This window comes from Microcaecilia unicolor, chromosome 12 (assembly GCF_901765095.1).
Source record: "Microcaecilia unicolor chromosome 12, aMicUni1.1, whole genome shotgun sequence".
Lineage (NCBI taxonomy): Eukaryota > Metazoa > Chordata > Amphibia > Gymnophiona > Siphonopidae > Microcaecilia > Microcaecilia unicolor.
This window is the reverse complement of record NC_044042.1, coordinates 38,263,328-38,287,507: the sequence shown is the minus strand read 5'-3', so window position 1 is coordinate 38,287,507 and position 24,180 is coordinate 38,263,328. Positions and strand designations below refer to the sequence as shown.

The window sequence follows — 24,180 nt, the reverse complement described above, 5'->3', positions numbered from 1 at the left end:
CATCCGCCGGTCCCCAACTTGGGAAGCAGCTGTCGCCCCTGCTTCTCACTTGCTCGCTCAAGCTACCCCACCCCACCTCTACCTTCCTGCATCAGTGCTTCTGCTCCTTCCTGACCTCCAAGGGGGGGGGGGGGGGAACTGGCGCTAGGGTCTGTCTCTTTCCTACTCCTATGTGTCGGGACCGGGTTATCGCATTATCGGGAGAGAGACAGACCCCGGTACTGGGCCCCCCCTGGCAGGCCTGGCCTGGAGAATTTTGTCCCCCCGTCCCCCCTCAGTGGCCCTTGTCAGCGATTTTAAAGCCGCTGACAGACACGAGCTGAATTAGACTTGCCATGTGTAGGCGCTGACGTTGAATATCCGGGGTCCTCAGCTGGGTGGGCCTGAGGGCAAAGTGAATGGGTTCAGGCCAGTTCAGGCCAGCCCAGGCCCACCTGTGGATGCCCCTGCTCTGACTGATCTGTGTCCATCTTGTTGCTTGATACTTCTGCTGCTGTGAGGTTTTCTGTTGTAACTGAGAGCCTCTGGCTATACACCGATGAGATTCTGGTTGAATCTGAGGCCACACACTTGGGAGTAATTCTTGACTCCTCCCTGTTGTATGGCCTTCACATTAATCATCTTTGGAAAAAAAAACTGTACAAACTAAGGCCCCTTTTTACAAAGGTGCTGTAGTGGCTGCCACGCGGCAGTGCCAACACAGCCTGTTCTCTAGGCCCCTTAGACTGTCACTGAAGTCACCAAACCAGATTAGAGTACTCATAAAAATAAATCCAGCACTTCTCAGATTTTACTCAGCTCTGATTGCATTCTAAGTATTCTTAGGGGGTGGAAGGTCAAATTGTGACCTATTACAGAAACAATGTCAACGTTTGTGAATGAATACAGATAATATTTCTGGTATTGGAGAACCCCAAATACAGTAACTGCGGGGAAGAGGGAAATCAATAGTTAAAATATTTAACTGGATAATTCTATCATCTAGTTCAATGGTGGGCAACCTCAGTGCTCGAGGGCCACAATCCAGTCAGGTTTTCAGGATTTCCCCAATGAATATGCATGAGATCTATTTGCAAATAATGGAGGCAGTACGTGCAAATAGATTTCATCATATTCATTGGTGAAATCCTGAAAACCTGACTGGATTGTGGCCCTTGAGGTTGCCCACCCCTGAACTAGTTGATTAAACCAGCCCAATTTACAGTAAATTCTCCCCCATTCCCACACTGTACACATACATCACTGCACACTGGCCAGAGAGAGAGAGAGCCAGGCTGGGGGGCGAGCCAGGGGCAAGGGCAGGTATTAAGCAGATTTAGCACATGAAGGGTAATTGTATAACAGCATGCCTACCATAAGTGCTATTAAAGGTGGCTATTTTAAACCTATTGTATAACGAAAAACAGGCATCTATTTTTCCTTATAAAATATTAGCGCAAGTGGCTGATAATGCACCTTAATTTAAGGCATCAGCACTTAGAACAGCCCTAGAGCTGATATAAATATTCACATGTAAATTTTGCAAGAATGTACATAAATGATCATATCTCATATTCAACATGTGCACTTGGTTGCACCACCCAAACTCCACTCATGTGCACGCCCACAGTAAAAATATTCAGCATGCAAACAACACACACACATTTACTCCGATTGGTATCTTATAAGATGTCATTTACATGCATAAGTGGCTACCTACATTTTTGGGGGTCTAAATCTTGGAAGCTCCTTATAAATTTACCCCTTAGCCTTGGATTCTATATAGCGTGACTTAAGTTGCGCAAGCAAAACTGGTCATATTCTGGATTTGTGTGCACAACTTAATTAGTTAACAAGCCAATCAGTGCTGATAATTGACAATTAACAATCAATTATTGACACTAATTAGCATTAATTAGAATGTACACGTGGAACTGTCTAAGCTTATTCTATAATGTGATGCGTATAAATTCTATGTCACATAGTTGAAAAGGGGGGATGGCCATGGGTGTGGATTGGGTGGATCATGGGCATTTCTAAAATCTATACGCATTGTTATAGAATACACTCAATCCATGCCTAATTTAAGCATGCACACCAAGTTTTATTTGGCATAACTGCCCTAGGGCGTCTGGTATTTAACAATTTCACAAATAATTTGGGAAAAGGAGCAAGGGGTGGGAGTGATCAGATTTCCAGATGACACAAAATTATTCAAAATCATTAAATCATCAAAGGATTGGGAGGAACAATCGGGGGGGGGGGGGCATGGTGATCAGATTTCCAGATCACACAAAATTATTCAAAATCATTAAATCATCAAAGGATTGGGAGGAATTGCAGAAGGATCTTGGGAGGTTAGGCATCTAAATGGCCCATGAAATATAAGCTATAGGCTCCAGCAACGAGGATCCTGATTCAATCCTGGATGCTGGCTATGTCCTTGGAATGGCAGACTCCATCTGGTGTATATGTCTTTACCTGACACCAATGTCTGTGTTTTAGGGGCAGAAGGGTTTTCTTCTTTCAGCATAAGAATCAGACGTTTTAACAGTGGAATCAACAGTCTACTGATCTCCTTTGTCCCTTGAGAGCTCTCGGTGATGCTGTTTGAAATCATGGTTGAATAACTTTCGAAATAATGGCATGAGCCAGAGAGAAAAGCCTAAAAATACAATTAACCAGAAAATCTTATTTTACAGACAGTGCAGAATATTACAGTATATGTAAATGAAGATCAGGAGAAATACCCTGAATGGTCTTAGGGTTCTTTATTTAAGTCTCTATTGAGGAACTATGATATAGCCAAAGATATAAAACAGCTGTGGTACAATACTAGATCAACTGACCACACTCAACCCCCCCCCCCCCCCCCCCCCACAAGATTGTACATACAGGACTTTCCCCTTATACCAGTTATTCCTCGCCCTGGAAGATACATACCTCAAATGAGTCCCGAAGGCATTCTAACTTGCTGTATGCAATGTCCACAGTAGCCTGTCGTTTCAGAATGTGCTCTTCAAACTCACCAACCAGTTGCAGTCTGACCTACAAGTGGTTTAAAAATTTAGCAAGTAGATTAAGCGTCTGAGACTGTGGAAAAAACTCAAATGGCTCTAAGTGAATTGTACGGGTAGAGAACCTGTGAGGCCGGGTTTAGAAACAGTAGTGAATTTGCAGGTTTGAGTTTTGGTGAACAAATATTTGGTTTCCCCGATATCCCAGCACCTAAAACTACATGCTTCCATTTACACCAACGAAAACATGGCGTAAATCCCTGCCTGTAGATTTACATGCACTGGACCATATTCTATAACTACATGCGTTCATTTGGGAACACTGACAAAATGCTCATTTCTCTGACCATGAACTACATGCATTATTATAGAATTTAGGGGCAGTTCGTTACAGAATACGCTCAGGGCCGCCGAGAGGGGGGGGGGCAGGGCGGACAAAATTCCCTGGGCCTGGGCCTCCAAGGGGGGCCTGGTGCTGCATTCCCCTCCACCCAACCCCTCCGTCCACCACCGGGCCGGGCCCCCCTGAATTAAAATCATAGTGGCTCACCTCAACCTTGCTCCGTGTGAAAGAAGCGCAGCAGCGGTAGCGGCGGGGGCAGGGGCGGGCCCTGGGAGCGGCCTTGCCCCAGGCCCGGCCCAGTTTCTCGGTGGCCCTGAATACACTTATTGAGTTGTGTGTGTAAATTCTAATTATTATTGCCAATTAGTGCTCATTATTGCTTGTTATGTGCTGTTATTGATGCTGTTTAGCTTATTAAGCCAATTACGTTATGCGTATTATTATGGAATATGCTTAGATTTCAGCATTGTAAGCTCTTTGAGCAGGGACTGTCTTTCTTTTATGTTTGTGTAGCGCTGCGTATGCTTTGTAGCGCTATAAAAATGCTAAATAGTAGTAGTAGTAGTAGCATGGAACGCTAGGCGCGCTATATAGAATCTGGAAGATATTGCCTGGCTAGAGTTGGGGCGGGGTGCAGACATTTCTCTTTCTTTAGGATTCTTATTTCTTCAGCACTTAAATGTACTTTTTTCATGTAGTATTAGGGACTGTGGGGGAAAATAACTCCAGTGATGTAGCTATGGTGAAAATGATCAGTATAGTACTAACAGAGGTAGTTTATTTCCTACCTCTTTTTGCTTTTGCTTGATGTTCTCTGCTGCATTTGGATTTTTACCCTTCTTCCATTCCTCGAGTTGCATGTGGAGTCCGTCTTCTTCTTTACGGATCTTCTCAATGAACTGCATCAGTTTTTCCAGTACTTTCCGGCTCACGGCCACCAGTCTTAGCTGAAGCTCCTTCTCATCAGTGTCTGCTGCACGCACTATGCATACAGAAAGGCAGTCCAGTCAGCCATACTTTACAGGTGCCATTTGGGTCAGATCAATAGTCCACTGAACCCAGCAACTTTTCTCCAATGGTGACCAACCAATAGTAAGTATGGGGCAGATGACAATATAGAAATTCATTTCTTCTTGCTGACTCCCAGTTATTAGTCTGTCTGACTAATAACTGTTAATAGGTCTGTCTTCCAGAAATGTGTCCAAACAAAGGTTTGAAAAAAGAGTTCTGCAGGTAATACCTGGCAAAACCCCTGGTTGCTGTAGAAAGTCTGTTCTTGTGCACTATGATTTGAACTAGGCATGTATTTTCTGAGGCACAGGAAGGAAGGTCAGAAGGTGACACTGTGCACCACAAAATCTGCTTTATTCACTTATGGCCTTTTTACTAGGGGCATAGCTAGGTGGGGCCACGGGGGCATGGGCCGCCACAGAATTAGCCTTAGCCCCCCCCCCCCCCGCTTTCACCCCCCACCACCACATTTGACCCCCCTCCCGCCGCCACCGTCAGGTACCTTTGCTGGCAGGGGTCCCCAACCCCCGCCAGCCGAAGTTCTCTTCAGCGCCGGTCTCCGGCATAATTGAATGGGGCGCCCAGGTTTTCCTGAGGGCATCCTCGCAGGACATCCCCGCGAAGGGGTGGGGAAACCAATATTATTGAAACAAGATGGGCGGTCATCTTTCGTTTCGATAATACGGTCGGGAACGCCCAAATCTCCACATTTAGGTCAACCTTAGAGATGGTCGTCCCCGATTTCCGGCGATAATGGAAACCGAGGACGCCCATCTCAGAAACAACCAAATCCAAGCCCTTTGGTCATGGGAGGAGCCAGCATTCATAGTGCACTGGTCCCCCTCACATGCCAGGACACCAACTGGGCACCCTAGGGGCACTGCGGTGGGCTTCAGAAATTGTTCCCAGATGCATAGCTCCCTTACCTTGGGTGCTGAGCTCCCCAAAACCCACTCCCCACAACTGTACAACACTACCATAGCCCTTAGGGATGAAGGGGGCACCTAGATGTGGGTACAGTGGGTTTGTGGTGGGTTTTGGAGGGCTCACATTTACCTCCACAAGTTTAACAGGTAGGGGGGGATGGGCCTGGGTCTGCCTGCTTGAAGTGCACTGCAGTACCCACTAAAACTGCTCCAGGGACCCGCATACTGCTGTCATTGAGCTGGATATGATATTTGAGGCTGGAAAAATATTTTTAAAGTTTTTTTTTAGGGTGGGAGGGGGTTAGTGACCACTGGGGGAGTAGGGGGAGGTCATCCCCGATTCCCTCCAGTGGTCATCTGGTCATTTAGGGCACAGGCTTGGTTGTAAAAAAAAAAGGACCAAGTAAAGTCAGCCAAGTGTTCGTCAGGGACGCCCTTCTTTTTTCCATTATCGGCTGAGGACACCGATGTGTTAAGCATACCCCAGTCTCGCCTTCGCTATGCTTCCAACACGCCCCCGAAAAATTGGTTTCTCCTGTGACGGAAAGCAGTTGAGGGTGCCCAAAATCGGCTTTCGATTATGCCGATTTGGGCGACCCTGGGAGAAGGACGCCCCTCCCGATTTCTGTCAAAAGATGGGCGCCCTTCTCTTTCGAAAATGAGCCCATATATCATCTGATAAACTGTTGACTAATTAGAACCCTTAATGTGGCCACAAGGGATCCCCAGGAACTGCTTGCGGAGGAGAGAAGCCATCAGTAATAACGTTGCAATTGGGAAAACATTTCAAGTATGCCTAATTAGACTCCTAACAAAAACTGGAACAGCTGCATCTGCTATCCTGTGTGTCTTAAAATCTCCACTATTGCAAACAATATATTTGGTATAATAATTTCATAAAGAAGGCTCATAATGGTTCTATACTGTCTTCAGGCAAGAAATGGACTGCACAGCCACACCAACCAGAGGTGGCTGCGCTTACATCTCTGTAAAACGAACTATGAGTTTGTTTGGGTAGAATATGCTAAATGCATCCAAATTGTTTTTCTTAGCTATCATGTCCTACCTGGTCCGACTGCTATAGGAGCCAGCTTTGTGGGTGCTGTGGGTGCTTGAGCACCCCCAGTATTGAGAAAATGCCTTTTATGTGTCCAGGGAGGGGTTATTTCCATTGGGCTTAGCATACCCAATAGTTTTGAAACATTGGCTCCTATGCCCACTGCTATAGTATTCTATCAGCCCGCCACCTTGAATTCAATATCTAGGGAAGCACTGTATCTCTATTTTTACCTCGAGTCAGCAACATTCGCTCCGAAGACCATAGGCAGAAGCTGTTCAGATCCTTAGTAGCTCTCTGCTTTGCTTCATATAAAGAGGAGTCCTCAATGAAGTTACAGGCTTCCTCTACTGCTACAAGTTTCTGCTGGTACATTATCTAGGTGTAAGAAGACAGGAAATGAGCAGAACAGGTATGCGCTCCTACTGACCTCCTTTTAAAAAAGGCAGAGGCTGGCCCAGTGGCCGTCCTGTGCATGGTAATGGGGAAAACCTGGTTTGACTCCTGACTAGCTGGGACTGGGGTTGTTGCAGAGGCAGTATTTCCAGCCCCTGGGGGTGAGGGGAATCTAAGTCATCATCCAGTGGTGAAACTAATGGCTGGGTTTAGGGCCCTTAATGGTAGGCCCTGGTATAGGCCTTCGACTGAGACTTGCTGAGGTAAGTGAGCTAGAGGCATAGCATAGCAATAGTTCATATATTCTACATATACCTAAGAAAGTTCAACGTGGATAATAAAGACAAGACGCTGGACATTATTCCAGGAATTTCAATGTAAGCCTGATTTAGTAATAACAATAGTTAAACCTAGCTACATTTTATAACTTGTTTGAAATAAAAAGGTTTTCAGCTATTTCCTAAATAACCTATAATTGGAAATAAATCTAATTTGCTTAGGTAATATTTTTTTTCTATAATTTTGCTGCTTGATAAGTAGTACATATTACAAAGAGAATGAGTGGCATTTGTCTGAGAAAGACAAAATAATTTATACATATACAATGGGGCTTTTTGAATTTTAAATAAAATACAGTAAAATTTGAACAGGATTCTAGCATCAGCAGGAAGCCATTGCAAACGGATCAAGAAGGGAGAAAGATGGTCAGAATTCGATAAAGAAAAGATCAGACAAACTGCTGTAGTTTGAATAGTTTGTAGCTTTTTTAAAAACAAATTTGGGACAAGCAGCAAGCATAATATTACAATAATCAATTTGTGAGAGCAAAAAAGCCTGAACTAGCAACTGAAAGCAATTTTCCCTGAAAAATTTGTGAATACGATGCAACTTTCTCATAAAGAGAACAGTTTTTTAAAAATGAGGAATAAAGGACAAGATATCATAAAAAGAATCCCCAAAATCCAGCCTGTTGAATGGAACTACAGGATACTACTCCTGGGCTTGGATTTAGATCTGGCCGCCCAGGGGCTATCTATTTACCAATGCCGGTTTGTCCTCTTATCTCTGGTGTTGGCTAAAAAAGTCATTTTACAACACTGAGTGGATAAATTCCCCCCACCCCCCCTTACTAAATGGTTCGCTACTATGAAGCAGATGGCAGGATGGGAAAGGGGAGGACAGTTTGAGTTTGAGTGTGAATGGGAGCGTCTGCCTCCAGGCCGCCATGTCTGGAGAAGTAGCTATGAGCGTTTGCTGCAGATATCCTGTGCACAGGGCACAGCGCAATGAATGAACAAGGGTGATTGAGAATGGAGGGGGTAGGATTCAGCCTCACGGGATGGGGAAGGGAGTGGGGGGGGGGGAGGGGCGGGTTTGGTTTGGTTGTTTTGGATGTAAAAACAAAAATAAGAGAAATTGTCACACTTTGTTTGGAGTTAGGGGCCGAGATGTGTTCTTGTATGTTTCGATTAACCGAGATAGGGGGGCAGCTGGTGTTGCTCTCATAAAGTGTTCTTGTTTTAGATACATATGGTACAAATTGTGAACTGTACTTGTTCCCTGATTCCATATGACACTACGTGATGCAGGTTCTTTCTGTTTGTGTGTTTCTCTTGACAATAAAAATATTATTAAAAAAAAATCCCCCAAATCCTAATGTCTGATGAAAGCTTATATTCCTTATCTTGTATTCTAATGGAGTTTTCCTATAATGGACTGAAGTGCTTTCTTATCAATAAAAATTTTGTCTTCGCCACATATTTTTAGGTGATGCTATTGCATCCAACCGTCAATTATACTTATACTGGAATTAATATAATTTTTAGACAGTTTAAGAAAAATTGAAATAGGAACCAGAACAGTTATATAATCAGTGTAGATAAAAGATTGAAAACCAGCATGTTCTAGTAAAAAACCAAGGGAAGACAGACAAACAAACAAACAAACATTGAACAGAATTGGTGAAAGTGGGGAGCCTTGAGGCACCCCACATAGATTTGACCAACTAGATGAAAATTCATCATTCATTCTAACTCTATAGGTTTTGTTCAAAATAATCCTTAAACCAATTTAGGACATTATCAGATATTCCTAAATAAGGGAAAATCCTCAGCTGTGAATGAGGGCTGAGGTCACCACAGCCCAACTGAACAGCCCAATTGAGACCATTTCTGATTGAGCTGGAAGTCAAAAGGAGCAGCAGGAAACTGCTGTGTCTAAACAGAGACGAAAGTAAAACAGATCCCAGTGTACAATTTTTCTTTCTTGAGCTTCAGAAATAGATGCTTCAGTGCTTTAAAATATTTGTGGTTTGTAATTCAAGTAGGAATAGCAATAGGCAAGAGCATTCTCCTCCTCCAATTTGACATGTCAAGTGCATTCGACATGGTCAACCATAACAAATTGTTAAGACTCCTAGAATACTTCGGAATCAGTGGTGGCACTCTGAATTGGATTAAGGGCTTTCTAACCACAAGAACTTATCAAGTGAAATAAAAAACAAACATATCGTCACCGTGGAAACCAGGCTGCGGAGTACCGCAGGGTTCACCACTATCACCGATCCTCTTCAACCACATGATGACCCCACTAGCCAGGACCCTATCCACCCAAGGCCTCAACCCATTTATCTACGCTGATGACGTTACATTATACATTCCATCCAAACATGATCTGGCGGAAATCACCAACGAAATCAAACTAAGCTTAAACATCATGAGCTCATGGGCAAATGCATTCCAACTAAAACTCAATACAGAAAAAATACACTGTCTCATCATCTCATCCCAATACAATACATACAAACCCACAAATATTAACACCCCAGGATACACCCTCCCTGTCTCAGACAGCCTGAAAATTCTCAGAGCAACAATCGACCGTAACCTATCACTAGAGACCCAAGTGAAATCCACCATTAAAAAAATGTTTTTCTCAATGTGGAAACTCAAACGCACAAAACCATTCTTTCCGAGGGAAATATTTCGTAACCTGGTTCAGTCCATGGTATTAAGCCACGCAGATTACTGTAATGGAATCTATGCGGGATGCAAGGATCAAATCATAAAGAAACTTCAGACCACCCAAAATACAGCAGTCAGGCTTATATTTGGGAAAACACATTTTGACAGCGCCAAACCACTCAGAGAAAAACTGCACTGGCTACCAATCAAAGAACGCATCACCTTCAAAATCTGCATGACTTCACAAAATTATTTATGGCGAGGCATCGGGATACATGACAGACCTCATTGACCTGCCAACCAGAAACACCACAAAATCTGCATGATCAAAACTAAACCTCCACTACCCAAGAAGCAAAAGACTCAAATACAAATCCACCTATGTAACCAGCTTTTCCTACCTAAGCGCACAACTGTGGGACTCATTGCCAAAAGCAGTAAAAACCACTCTCGACCACCTAAATTTTTGGAAAGCACTAAAGACAGACTTGTTCAGAAGAGCATACCCCAGTGACCCAACATAAAAATACCGGTCACTTGCGACACAATATAACCAAAGACCATAACCCTTTCCCTCTCTAAGTTCCCCCCAACCGTTTCCTACCATACATATACCTCATTATACCACATAATATCACTTTGTATTCATTCATACTAAGTATTTGTTGAAACTGTAACCGGCTAACGCCGTTAACAATTATATGTAAGCCACATTGAGCTTGCAAAAGGTGGGAAAATGTGGGATACAAAAGTAACAAATAATAATAATGTGGTTTAAATACATAAAGCACAGCAAATATGAAGCAATTATATAAAAAATTATCTCTCTCTTTTAATTCTTGTGTAAAATTACCTATAAGATGTAAACTAAAATTATTTGGTCCAATATTCAAGGTATAACTTTACTATCCATATATTTTCAGCTGCTATCCCTGGGATTCTATATATGGTGCCTTAATTTCCCTGCAAAAATTGATGTGTATTCTATAACAATGCGCAGTTAACTAATCAGCACTTAATTGGATGTTAACAAGCAATTATCAGCACTAATTGGCATTAATTAAGATTTACGCACACAGCATATTCTGTAATATGGTGCACCTAAATTCTAAGTCACATAGTTGAAAAGGGTGAGTGGCCATAGGTGGGGCATGGGCATTTCTAAAATCTATGCACATTGTTATAGAATACATCCATTCTGTGCCTAATTTAGGCATCAGGATTTATGCCAAGTAAAACATGGCGTAAATGGCTGTGACTAAATTTGGTTGCGTGGAGAGGTGCTTGGTGTTATTCTATATAACCGCATGGAAATTTACACTTAATCTATAAAATTTAGGTGTACTTTACAGTGGAGGAGTGGCCTAGTGGTTAGGGTGGTGGACTTTGGTCCTGGGGAACTGAGGACCTGAGTTCAATTCCCACTTCAGGCACAGGCAGCTCCTTGTGACTCTGGGCAAGTCACTTAACCCTCCATTGCCCCGGGTACAAATAAGTACTTGTATACAATATGTAAGCCGCCATGAGTGGGAAAGTGTGGGGTACAAATGTAACAAAAATAAAATACACCTAGGTGTATTTTTTTCTTTGTGGAATTTTCAGGCGCCATGTATAGAATCTAGCCGTATATGAGGATAATATTGGGCCCAAAATATGACTGAATGGCCCAATACTATCTGTACAAGATGGATATGAGTTTGGGATGGAGCAAGTGTGGGCTGAATAATTATCCAGATAGTGGTGTTATTCAGATACTAACTGAATAACTTGCACATTTATTTCAGTGTTGAGCAGTTTGGAATAAAAGATTTCAGCACTGTTAAGGGACTGAAATTCCAACAAATTTGGGAACCTTTATGGAGCATGTTAACACCAGTAGCTTGTTAGCCGTCTTAAATTTTCAATAATGTTTGTAACTTGCTTAAGCGGCCTCTTTACAACTAGAGTGGGCACTAGTGAATGGAAAAGGAGGTCAGGGGAGGGGGATAGGCTATAAAAATGATAAGTTAACATACATCTCTTGCTTCTTGCGTAGCTATGTGACTGAGGAATGAGTATTTTAAATGTGAATGATATGCCGAATAAGACATCTATGTATTGCTCTTTGGCACTTAACTTGGTGGTTGTGATATCGATTGTGTGTGTGTGTGAGGTTTCTTATGAAAGATATTTCAACATACTTTTATTTCTGAGGACAGTGTCGGCACAGTGACCATACTATTCATGCATTCAGTGCCTCTACCTATATGGATAGCGACATTGAGTAGGTGTATTACTTTAAGCACCAGTGTTTTCATCAATATGGTCATCACACCAACTGAAAATGCAATCCATTATTTTTTTTTAGGAAGCCTTCATTAACTGTCTCCCTCTAAAGCAGAAAGAGGGATATGCCAATGTGAAAGTTAAAGTGAGGTAGAAGAGAGGCAATCTATAAAAAGTGGAAAGAGAAGACAAACCCCAAGAACTGGGTACCTTGTCCATGGAGAATAGGTTTTTACAATGAGCCTAAAGTGAAACCTTTAAATTTGGAAGAGGAAGACCACCTTAGATTAAACTTTGCTTTTTTTCAGTCTTCCTTGGAATTTGGTATGTGCTAATTTTATATCTATAAACCTTGCCTACACATAAATTACAACATTAATGATGGATTGGTGTAGTTATCAACATGAACCACTATTAACATGAGTTATTTTACCACAGGTCCCATTTTATGCAACGAGAACTAGTTACTAATAACTGGTGTTAAAAGTAAAATAACATGTCTTAACAGTAGCCAACATTGATAACTCACCCCCCCCCCCCCCCTTAGTTCAAGAACAAAGAAATGTCTCTAGAAATCAAAATCACCGCTATATGTAATCAAACTGAACGAAGTATAGGACAATCAGGCCACTGTGACATCACTGAGGTAGGCTCTTAGCCTGGCATTGGTGGAATGAGGCATTATGACATCACAATATCAACTGTGGTTACCGGAGACTGAAACTCTTCACACCAAAAGGGGATGTTATCTATATGGGCTGCAGTTAAAATGTATTATTTTTCCACTCACTCGTGCTATTTTAGTCCAGGTCCCATTTTATGTAATAACACGTGGATACTAATAAAACAGGTGATCAGTAAAATAACCCGTCTTAACAGTAGCCCATGTTGATAACGCTCCCCACCCCCTACTGAGGAGGAGGCTTAAAGATGGGTCTTTTTTTTTTATTTTAGAGGTTGTATATTTCTGTACCTTTTGTATCTTTCCTTCTTTTGCAGCATCAAAGAGATCAAGAATGAGGAGGTTTAAATCTCTCAGCAGTTGTTCTTCCACCTCCCTTTGTTTGTGCCAGTGTGTCTGCCGGGAGTTGAGTTCCTGTTCCAGGATATCTACCTATAATAAGAAGCAACAGGTAATGAATGCTTTGAGAAAGAGTTCAATCCTAGGCCAACTCTTCCCAACTCAAGCCTTTTAATTTGGCAGTGGGTCATATGGACATAGGGTCAGATTCAGTACATGGCACTCAAAATTAGTCACTAGGAAAAATCCGTATCAAATGGTATTCTATAAAGAGCACTCCGGGCTGAGTGTCTTTTATAGTATAGTGTTTGGCATGATGACTTATGCCTGCCAAAATCTGTTGTAAATCCTGGCTCACAACCCCGGTGCTTTTTTTGCTATAAGCTGTAATAAAAATATAAATTAAAAAATAATGAAATACTAATTATTTCTAACTAGAGATTTAGGGGGTCTTTTACTAAAGCTCGAGTTATTCCTATGGGCCCTGCTGCAGATAACTTGAGCTAATGTTTATTTAGTAAAAGAAACCCTTAATAAGAATTTTCCCCAAGTCTGATTTTATTAAGTCTGATTAATTTGTTTTGGTTGACAATCAAATTGTTTTTGAGATTGTTACACTTGATCTTGCCAGTCCAATTGACTAATGTATGCTAGTCTACCCATCTATAAATCTCCAACAGTAACATCCCCAAGTGGCTTGTCTAAATGCTTGGCATGGTGCCTAGTTTTTGGTGTCAAGAAGGCACCTATTTGGAATCTATTCTATAAATTAAAGTAGGTGCTTACTTTTCTTTATACAATACTAGTGTAGCAGCACAAATATGCTTTTATAATTTAGGCATGACCACTTAGCACCCACACGTCTAGATGGCAGCCTTTAAATGTCTGGAGAGACCCAGACGCTTAGATAGCATTTCAAAACAAGGGCATACTAAACACAGAAGAACAATACCCTCATAGACTTGAAAACTCACAAAAAACAGTGAAGATGACTGAAATGATACACAAATGATGCTTCCAATGGTCTCAATATTTATTGTCAAAACTGAAGACTCGACACGGCTGTGTTTCGGCCTATCCATCTTGCCTCAGGAGTCTACTGGAGTAGTCTGTTTGTTCTTACTAGAGTGTTGTTGTGTGAAGTACTGGAAAATGTATCTGTCGCTATTGTAAGTCTAATTATAAGTCTTGGCAGGAACTGCTACACACCAGGAAATGCATGTTAAGCTGTTTGTCTTGTAAAGTGATTTCTAGAAAGTACAAATTTTGCATTTCCTGGCTTGTAGCAGTTCCCGCCAAGACTTATAATTAGACTTACAATAATGACGGATACATTTTCCAGTACTTCACACAACAACACTCCAGTGAGAACACACAGACTACTCCAGGAGACTCCTGAGGCAGGCTGGATATGCCAAAACATGGCCGTGCTGAGTCCTGAGTTTTGACAATAAATATTGAGACCATTGGAAGCATCATTTGTGTATCATTTCAAAACAAGGGTCATTCAGATGTGTTGAAGCTCACTATGTTTAAATAGCAAGTGGGTGTGATGAAGGCGAGGAGAGGCAGTGGTTTGGGCGGCACTAGATGTCTGCAGTGGGAAAACCAGATATTGGCATTTAGACCTGCTCCCAGGCCTGACTAAGTGTCTACTACAGGGGCAGCACTAAATCTCAAGGTTTTTGGTCCTGCGATGCCAGTGGACCCCCACCTAAAACACTCCCTGCCATCATCCGACCCTCCCTCCCTCCCGACATCACCCAACTTCCATGCATAAGCACCTCCAAATATGAGCAGCCCCCCGGCATATCCCACCCCCTGCCTGGCATAAGCACCACCCTTGACATGAGCAACTCCCCTAGTATCACCTGGTGATGCTGTGGAAGGTCAGTTGAATGCAGGGAAGAGAATGCACTTGATGGGGCAGGGGGAATGGGGTTGGGTTAATGCAAGGAAGGGCTGCTTATGTCCGGGGAGACATTTATATCAGGTATGCTGTTGGGGGTGGTGGTGGTATTGGGGTTAGGTGTATTGGGGTGGGCGCTACCTTTGCTGAGGGAGCAGCCATTTTAGAAAGCTGCTTTCAAGTCTACGAGTGGGTGGGAAATACAATTTCTTTCCTTACATTCCGCTTTCTAAAATGGCTGTTCCCTTTGGATATGGAGGGGCTGGAATATGCAGTCCAGTTCCTATTTTAAAGAGTCTTTATAACTGCAGAGCATCCTGTAAAATAGCTTGGGAATTCCATACATCCTGACTTGCATGTTGAAATTCCCCTCTGCACGTCCTTTCCAAAATGCCACTCCACACCAGCCATAGAGCTGGTGTATATGCTTGTGCCTAGATTGCTAAAAAAAATGCACATAAATTATGTGTATAATATGCACCCTCTACCTGGACTCTGTCTATGTGTTCACCAACCTTCAAACAATACCCCATTACATCTAGGTGCCAGTTGATGATGTCTCAGGCTCCTAATATTTGGAACTCATTTGTTTTAAAATTGGAAGTTTTGAATAGTTATGATAATTTTCAGAAACTTCTGACGACTAGTTTTAAAAAAGATTTGTTAGTTAATTCTCATTTTTTTAATCACATGGTATAATTGTAATTCCTAAGGTTTGTCCTGGTTTTTTGCTCCAAATTTTATCGTAAACCACCGTCAGGCAGTCTAGAAATCCAATGTAATGTAATAGAAGAGTGCGTAGTTTGACATTTAAATGCATCTGTGTACCCATGCACATGTATATACCAGTATTCCAGTCATTTAAACTTGTTCTAACTATGTAAATGTTGGCATCATTATAGAATTCCTCCCTAATTGTCATGCCACCACAGTAACTGTCACCATGGCCATGTGCTAACAGTGCATGCTACTAGCTGCTTAGCAAACTTTAGTAAAAGGCAGGCTAAGAATTTTCTTAATCTTTTGTTTCTTATTGTTTAGGAAACCTTAATTTTGACACAATTATTCATTTCATTTTCTCTCTCCCCCACAACTCACACCCTCTGTTTCTCTTCTCTTCTGCTGTCCTAGAGCTCCTATCCCCCTTGATGGCTAGATGTTGAAAGAGTTCTTTGACTTTGTTCCTTTCAGTGTCATTCCTTAGCAGTGGCATAGCCAAGTGTGTGCCCAGGTGGGCCCAGACCCACCCACCTTGAGCTCAGGCCCACTCAGTAGCAGCACACCTATGATGTGGCTGGCAGGGATCCCAAGCCCCACCAGCCGAAAACTCTCAACAACTGCATACCTTGTAAATAGCAGATCTTCACCTGCAGCGATGAGCAACTGATACATGCTGTGGGGCCAACATGAGCAGTGTGTACTAGTTGCTGCTCACTGCCAATTAAAATCTACTATTTAAAAGGTATGCGGGGGGGGGGGGGGGGGGGGAATGTTGGAGAGACCATATGGCATGCAGGCGAGAGAGGACGAGACCATATCACTTGTGGGACAAGGCGGAGTTCTGCCCACCCATCTTGGGCCCAGGCCCACCCAAAATTGAGTGTCTGACTACGCCCCTTTTCCTTAGCCATTATCATTCACCATTATCCATTCTAAAACATTTCCAGTGGGTTTGGCAGGGGACTTACCAGATTTGAGCTTCTTCTAATTTGTGGCGAGACTGCCCAGGACTGGACAAGTGGTGTTACAAGGTGTGTTAAAGGATCCATTTGAGCACCTATGACAGACCCTGGCTCACCAGTGACTGGGTCTATGGTTCTGGCACCAACCATGATGGGGACAAGACCTAGAAGGGAGTGTCCAAACCAGAGCAGTTTTTAAGAACATTCAGAAGTATTGGACAGAATAATAAAAAGTGGAAAGTCTTTATTATTTAAAACAAAACAAAACATAACTATTAGTTCTACTTAGTTATTGAAGAGATTAACGGGAAAACAATAAAGCTAAAGGGTTTTTCCTCCTTTGCACTTAGGGGCTTCAGAACACCTTTTTGTTTGGAGGAGCCAAATAAACCAGGCTCTCTGGCTGATGATGCTATGTTGGCCAAAATATTGGTCAGACCATGGCCCCAGTGGCCCATTCCATTCTGTTGCCTATGTTTGCGCTTGTGTGTCTGAGAACTGTAGCTAAAGCTTATTATCAACAGAAAATGAAAAGCAAGTGCAACTACTTAGAAGAAAATTAACTTTTAAAAATGAAAAATATTTTCATTGAGGAGGCTAAAAAATTCTCCTAATTTTAATCTGCTTCCGGCAGAAGCTGTCTGTTGCAAGTCTAATCCTTACTGAACGTTCTAGTAGAGTAGGGCTGAAGTGCTGCTGTTAAAGGAACCAAAGAACATGTTTATCCTTCCTTTCTTATTATTTTAACCCAGGCACATGGGTGCTCATTGTTTCCAGTGCCAACGCAGTGCCATGAAAGCCAATGTTTGAGAACTTCTCAGAGGAGGACTGGAGGAACCAAAGAACATATCTAACCTTCCTTTCTTATTATTTTAACCCAGGCACATGGGTGCTCATTGTTCCCAGTGCCAACGCAGTGCCATGCAAGCCAATGCTTGAGAACTTCTCAGAGGAGGACGAGAGGAACCAAAGAACATGTCTAACCTTCCTTTCTTATTATTTTAACCCAGGCACATGGGTGCTCATTGTTCCCAGTGCCAACGCAGTGCCATGCAAGCCAATGCTTGAGAGCTTCTCAGAGGACCGGAGGGAGAAGAGTTTGCAAGAGTTTGCAAACCCACGCCAATAATAAAGAAATCAAAGCTAAGTAACTGTAAACCATGTATCTTGAAAGTAAATACAGGTATGGTTGTATATAGTTAATTATGAAAACTTAACAAGCAAATAGCAGTATAGCATTATAAAAAAAGAAAAAAAAAACAATAATAAAGTGGAAGTTGGAAGTTTTTAAAGGCTGATGAAGAAGCCCGCCCGGCACAAGCAAATGTTTATCTTGCAGAAGTAAGCTGAGCATATGAAGCCTTTCCCCTCCTTTTAGGAAATATCTCCACATGAAGTATCTTTAGGCAATATTATTTGGAGTTAGACTACCAAGTTGGCACGTGGGCTCTAGTGGAGAAGGAAGGGCCCCTGTAGGTGCCCCTTCTGAAGAAGTAACTGGGGGATAGATACAGGGAGTATAGGGACTGGGATAGTTCTTGGATGGAATTACTTCACTGTTGTGGGAGAATGGGGAAAAAGGAAAGAAGGGAGAAACCTAGCTACATCATTAGTTAAGTTTAATGAGGCTTGACATACCGCTCTTCAATGTACATCAGATCGGTGAACAGTCACAAAAATCAGGAAGTGGGAAAAGAACTACAAAATATGAATAAAATGGATAAAAAAAGTAAAAAAATAATTTAATCATAGACTGTAGCTCAAGGCTCGAGATCCCTAGGTGCTACAGAAGGGAAGGCTGCCAAAAGTGGGTCTTTAATAAGGCTTTAACACGACTTGGGGACTGTTCAGAGAGCAGGGTCAGAGGGAGGGATTTGAGATGAGAAAGGTGGAACAGACAAATGGGAGGTAGAGGATGAACAAAGGGGACAGGAGGGGATATAGGAGAAAATAGGGCATGGATGTATGAGGTGGCCACAGAATAAAGCGCCTTGAATGCCAACATAAGTAACTTAAATTGGACCCTAAAGAGGATAGGAAGCCAATGATGGTGAGCAAGAAGGGGTGGGGTGGGGTAACACAGTCAGAGTGGTGGTCATGGCTAAGGAGCTGAATAGCAGTATTTTAAACTATCTGATACTGAGAGAGAAACCTTAGGAAGAACAGTCAGAATCACATTGCAGTAATCAAGTCTGGAAAGGACTAAAGAGGAAGCTATGAATAGCAAGGATCTTACAAAGGGACAAGAAATAGGATTTAACAGTGGCCAAGATATGAGGGAGAAAGGTAAGTTGGGGGTGAAAAGTGACTCCTAGATATTTCAGAGAACCAGAGGACCATTTTTGGTGAGTTTTGGACGGCTCACACTTTCCACCACAAGTGTAACAGTTAGAGTGGGATATGGGCTTGGGTCCCCTTCTCTAGAGTACACTAAACTGACCACTAGGCTACTCCAAGGACCTGCTTGAGGCACTAATATGACTGGCCATAGAGCTTGGTATGTACTCGTTCTTTCACATGTTTGGGAGGTAGGAGGGGATCAGTGACCATTGTGGGAGTCATGCCTTAATCCCTCCAGTGGTCATTTAGGGCACCTTTTTCTGACCTGGTCGTGATAAAAACAGGTATAGACCAAAATGTCTAAATTGTAGCCCTGGACATTTTTCTTTTGTTCCATTATGGCAAACTAAGAGACCAAGTTTTGGGAATGCCCAAATCCCACTCCCCACATCCCCCTTGTGATTTGGAAGCACTGCAGACAACCTGCATAGAAAAACATCTTTAAAATGTTTTTTTGAAAATAAAAATGTAGACGTCTTGGCAAATAAAACATCCAAATGCCGCTTTGTGCTGCTTTTTGGATGTTTTTCCGGTTCAAATATTTATTTATTTATTTGCTGCATTTGTATCCCACATTTTCCCACCTATTTGCAAGCTCAATGTGGCTTACATTATATAGCAATGGCATCACCATTAACAGAATAAGAGGTTCAACATATTGCTACAATTAATGTACAAGAATAACAGGTAGGTAGGGTAAATAAAATGACAATACATAACATACAAATGAAAGTAGGAAAAAACGTAATGTTCAATAATGATAATATGATAAAATAATCAAATCGGAAGGGATCAATATTGGTTGGTTCTGGTATAGATTAGGAAACAAGTCATTAAGGAGGAATATGAGCCCTATAGCGCATTAAACTTATTTTAGCATGTATGTGTGAACATTTTACTAAGTTCTATATTAAAAAATTTTTTTTAACAAAGTTTTATTGCATAGGTCCTAACAACTGGAAACACTGGGCGCCGTGTTAATGTGCCCAAAGAATGAAAGTACATAGACTGATGACTTCCGGAGACACTTAGGTTCTGGTAATGGTGCAATGGAATTGCTAGAAAGCTGAAGACCCAGACAGATGCTTTTCTGGCTTTGCAGGGAACCTCTTGTAGATGGACAGCACCAGACTGAGATCACTTTTCTTCCCTTTTGACCAGTACGGTCTTCCTGTAGTATAGAAGTACCTTTCCCATCAGCATCTTCCATGGTTCCTGCCAATGGGACCAAGCGGCCAGTGCCCTCATCGAATTCTACTCCTAGGATGGGCACCACCAGATCAGAAGCTCCAGGGTCAGGGATAGTCATTCCCAGCACAGCAGGGATCCACATCTCTGTTCGAGGATACATTATCATACCTAGGACATTGAAAGAGAACATTGTGACAAAGTTATTTCATGAAAATGGGTGAGACGTGCAATCTAAAGGCAAATCATTCCTTGACTTTGGGAAAGAGACACAGACCCAGGTTTCCACCATTCCTCTGCAAGCTGCCTGCCATTTCTTTCTGATTTTCCAGACTCAATTTCTTCCACATGGCCTGTTGCCATCTAACTGTCTGAAACTTCTTCAAGTCCTCTATGGCAGATTTCAGAGCTCCTTGCTCAGGAAGGAAGTCATTTTTTGCTTTTGTCAAATCCTGAAGGACTGCTTCTTTATAACCCTTCAAAGCATCCATCACACGGATCTGGGCCATGAGCACATTGGCTTCCAGCAGTGCCTGGTGACTGCCAGCATGTGGCACCACCTTATCATCCCATTGTAGGCAGATGCCCTGGACCCGATTAACTTTTCCACTCAGAGGTTCACAAAATGTATCCCCAAGAAGTAATAGACTGCCTGAGGAATCCCGCAATCCTCCTAGTGGGACCACGACTCCTGGTAGAAGAGAGGCAAAGAGAAGAGACTAAAAGCAAAATTTATTTAAAGCATATTTTACATTTATCATTTAAGTCTTTCAAATATATAAAGACAAAGGGGCACTTTTATCAAGCTGCGTTAAGCGCTAATGCTCACCTAACACAACGTAAAATGGCATACTAAGGGATGCATGTGCCAAATATGCATATGTTAACTGTGTGCTAAAAAATAGTTTGAATTTTTTTCAAAGGAGAATGTCTGGGGGTGGAGAGTGGATGTTCCTGTGCTAGTCAGTTATTTATCTATTGATTTAAAAACCACATAATCCTATGATACTTGGCGGTGTACAAATGAACGTACAAAATAAAACAAGCAAATACAAATTTCAATAATGAACAAACATAAAATATAACTAAAAACTAACCATAGTTTCAAATCTAATCAGCTGGATCAAATTTGCTCTCTTCAAAAGCATATCCAAATAAGTTACATTTAAAACCAGCCACTGAATGCCTGCTGAAATAAGGCTTTATAATCACGCTTAAAGTGTGAGCCAATGCGGCTGCCAGCGGTAGTCCCACCCAGACCACATGGGAGTTTTCCTACTGCAGTAAAAAGAGCCCTGGAGTGCGGGAAAAACAGCCTCCGCTGGTAGCACAGGACCCTTTTTCCCCCGCAGCTTGGTAAAAGGACCCCTTAACCCTCCATTGCCTCAGGTAGAAAATTATATTGTGAGCCCTCCTGTGTCAGGAAAGTACCTATTTGAGCTACTACCGAAAAGACATGAGCTAAAATCCAAATAAATTAAGCAAAAAGCAGATAGACAAATTATAATGTTATTGTGCTGCTGAGCTTCCATTTTCTTTTTGACATGATAACATTTTTAACTTTATAGCAAGTTCCAGACTGTAAGGAGAGCGTGCCAGATACAGTGAGTGCAGTTCACAGTGCCTGAAAAATCGATAGCTCTCGGTCCTGATGACACTTCAATATGGATCTCATCTGGGTTTTATTAAATTAATAGAGCTACTGAACTTTCTCCAAAAGCCTTGCCCTGGTCTCTCTGCCTCTCCAGCTGAACAATTAATGAATACAATATTGCTTTAGGTATCAGTAAGAAAAAGTTCTGCTTTCTCTTCATTTTTACCCATCTTAAATGCAAAGGCTGGCCAGGTCCCTGATTAAAAAAATAATAATAATTGGGGGGAAAGCCAGAACTAGTTTATCAATGCTGCTTTAAGCCAATGCATAAACCACAGAAATGGTGTTGTTTTAATACAGATTCAATTATTCTTTTTGCTACTAATCAAGGAAGACAGCATGTCACAACAAGCCTCATGTTTCCAGAAACCTACTGGCCAGCTGCACAATATTAAAAGAGAGCCTTAGGCATCCAGGGACAAGAAAACCAATAATGCCTTTGTCTTACCAATCTGTCTATATGGTCCAACTGCATGTTCTCTCTGCTGCCTATTAAAATGTTTCTTATTGTGAGTACCATACAGTATTTCCGTTATATGAATGTTCTACTGTGCTGTTTTAATATTCACAATATTGACACTGTATCGTATTAATGCTATTACCATAATTTAATTTGCATGTATTCAAGGAATTGCTGAATAAAGCTGAGAGGTTTTCTCCACTCTGATGAAAGGTTTTTGTTACTGCAATGACTAGATGAGGGAGGAAGGAATGTAAAACAGGGGGAAAATCCATGGGTAATTGTGAATTGACAATTCCTGAAGGACAGCTTCTTTTAACCCTTCAGAGCATCCACGGCACAGACCATCCATGATGGCCCATGATACTGTGTCTCAACCCCTTTTCTGACTGAACTATAAGCCTAAAAGGATCAAGGAGAAAACTGTTCAGCCCCCCTCCACCCCATAAAGTAACTGAACTAAAAACAACAAATGAATAAGTATTAGTGTGTTAGGAAACTGGAGTAGAGGAATAGCCTAGTGGTTAAAGCTGTGAACCAAGAACCAGGGCGGGCACGGGTCAAATCATGCTTCTCGCACTAATACTCATTGTGACCTTGGGCAAACCTTTAATGCCTTTTATTGCCCCAGATACCACCTTAAACCCCAAACTCTCTGGGGAAGAAAACTACCTGTTGTAGTCACCTGAGATTGGGTTTGGAAAGGCGAGTAGTCAAATTTAAATCTTGTGCAGGCCACTCTCCTCAGAGATATTCTGATCAATGGTATTGTGCTTCACAGGATGCCTTGCATTCCCAGTACTGTAACTATAAGACTAGTGTCCACCAATAGCCTTCTGTTCTTCAGTTTTTGTTGAAAATACTTTGAGGGCTGATATTCAGTAGGACTTATTGGGGTAGGAGGGCTCCTACCCAGATAAGTCCCACTGACCGGGTTGTACCCGGATATTCAGCGGTGCTATCTGGTTAGTGGTCAGGGCAGTCTGGGGGCAGAGTTGGGGCAGACCCGGAAGTAGTAACCGTGCAAGTACGACTATATAAAAAGCAGTCCTAAATATGCCAGGCTAAGTATCTGGGTAGCACCCTGAATGTTGGCGGTAACAGGACTGGCACTGCCAAACACCTGGATGTTTGGTACTGATACCCAGATATCCAGGCCAGAAATGCCTGCGGCAGTCAGTGTTTCAAACGCTAACCCCCATGGGCTCTATATTGCCTGGTTTATTGATTACCCAGATTTCCACATCACTTACCTATATTAGCATCCAAGCTGACACCAAGTATTGGAACAATTCTCCTGCTTTTCTGATCAATCATTGGGCCTCCAATTGCAATAGGAGTTACTATTCCTGTGAGTGGACTGATGTATGTCCCTCCAAGGAGGAGCCTTTGTCCAGTCTGTGGATAGATGCTAACTGCAAGCACTGGCACTTCTAGCCCTGTCTCTGGATCTAGCATAACATTTCCTTGCTGAAACCCTCTTTGCAGTTGGATGTTGGGCATTTTCGTCTTTGGCGGTAAACCGGTGCTCGGACAGATGGGATATGGGATATATGGGAAGACTGAGGTATATAGTTCACCTGATGTAAAAAAATTTTAAATAGATGACTGATAAATTAGAACAAGTCTCTTTCAATTAAGCAGCTGTAGAACAGATAAAATAATAAAAACAGCACTAAACATTTCCAAAAAAAAGTTGCTAATTCTTCAGTTTCTTTAGCTACAAAATTATCCATTAAAAGACATTTTCCTCCTATAAAGAGCAAATATTTGCAGCATTTACATATAAGATGTACAAAGAGATTTCTGTCTCCTTTCACATTTCTTGTTCTGTGTGAAACTTTCACCATGAAAACACTAAAATGTGCGTATTAGGGATATACATTTTTATTTACATAGTAATATAGTAGATGAAGGCAGATAAAGACCTGCACAGTCCATCCAGTTTGCCCAACAAGATAAACTCATA

General features: G+C 42.0%; 2 protein-coding genes across 2 annotated transcripts in view; both read right to left on the bottom strand.

Annotated features, from left to right (window-relative positions):
* The window catches only part of LOC115482138, a 66,085-nt gene extending 45,966 nt beyond the window's left edge, over positions 1-20,119 (bottom strand). The window contains exons 1-7 of the mRNA XM_030221710.1: positions 20,098-20,119; positions 16,576-16,733; positions 12,931-13,071; positions 6,567-6,711; positions 4,128-4,321; positions 2,923-3,027; positions 2,461-2,644 (exon numbers count right to left, since the gene is read on the bottom strand). Of these exons, the coding sequence (XP_030077570.1) occupies positions 2,461-2,644; positions 2,923-3,027; positions 4,128-4,321; positions 6,567-6,711; positions 12,931-13,071; positions 16,576-16,733; positions 20,098-20,119 (949 nt within the window). The remainder of the gene's footprint in view (positions 1-2,460; positions 2,645-2,922; positions 3,028-4,127; positions 4,322-6,566; positions 6,712-12,930; positions 13,072-16,575; positions 16,734-20,097) is intronic.
* A 381-nt stretch (positions 20,120-20,500) lies between these two features.
* Positions 20,501-24,180, bottom strand: part of LOC115482137 — a 32,966-nt gene continuing 29,286 nt past the window's right edge. The window contains exons 8-10 of the mRNA XM_030221709.1: positions 23,465-23,791; positions 20,592-20,788; positions 20,501-20,509 (exon numbers count right to left, since the gene is read on the bottom strand). Of these exons, the coding sequence (XP_030077569.1) occupies positions 20,501-20,509; positions 20,592-20,788; positions 23,465-23,791 (533 nt within the window). The remainder of the gene's footprint in view (positions 20,510-20,591; positions 20,789-23,464; positions 23,792-24,180) is intronic.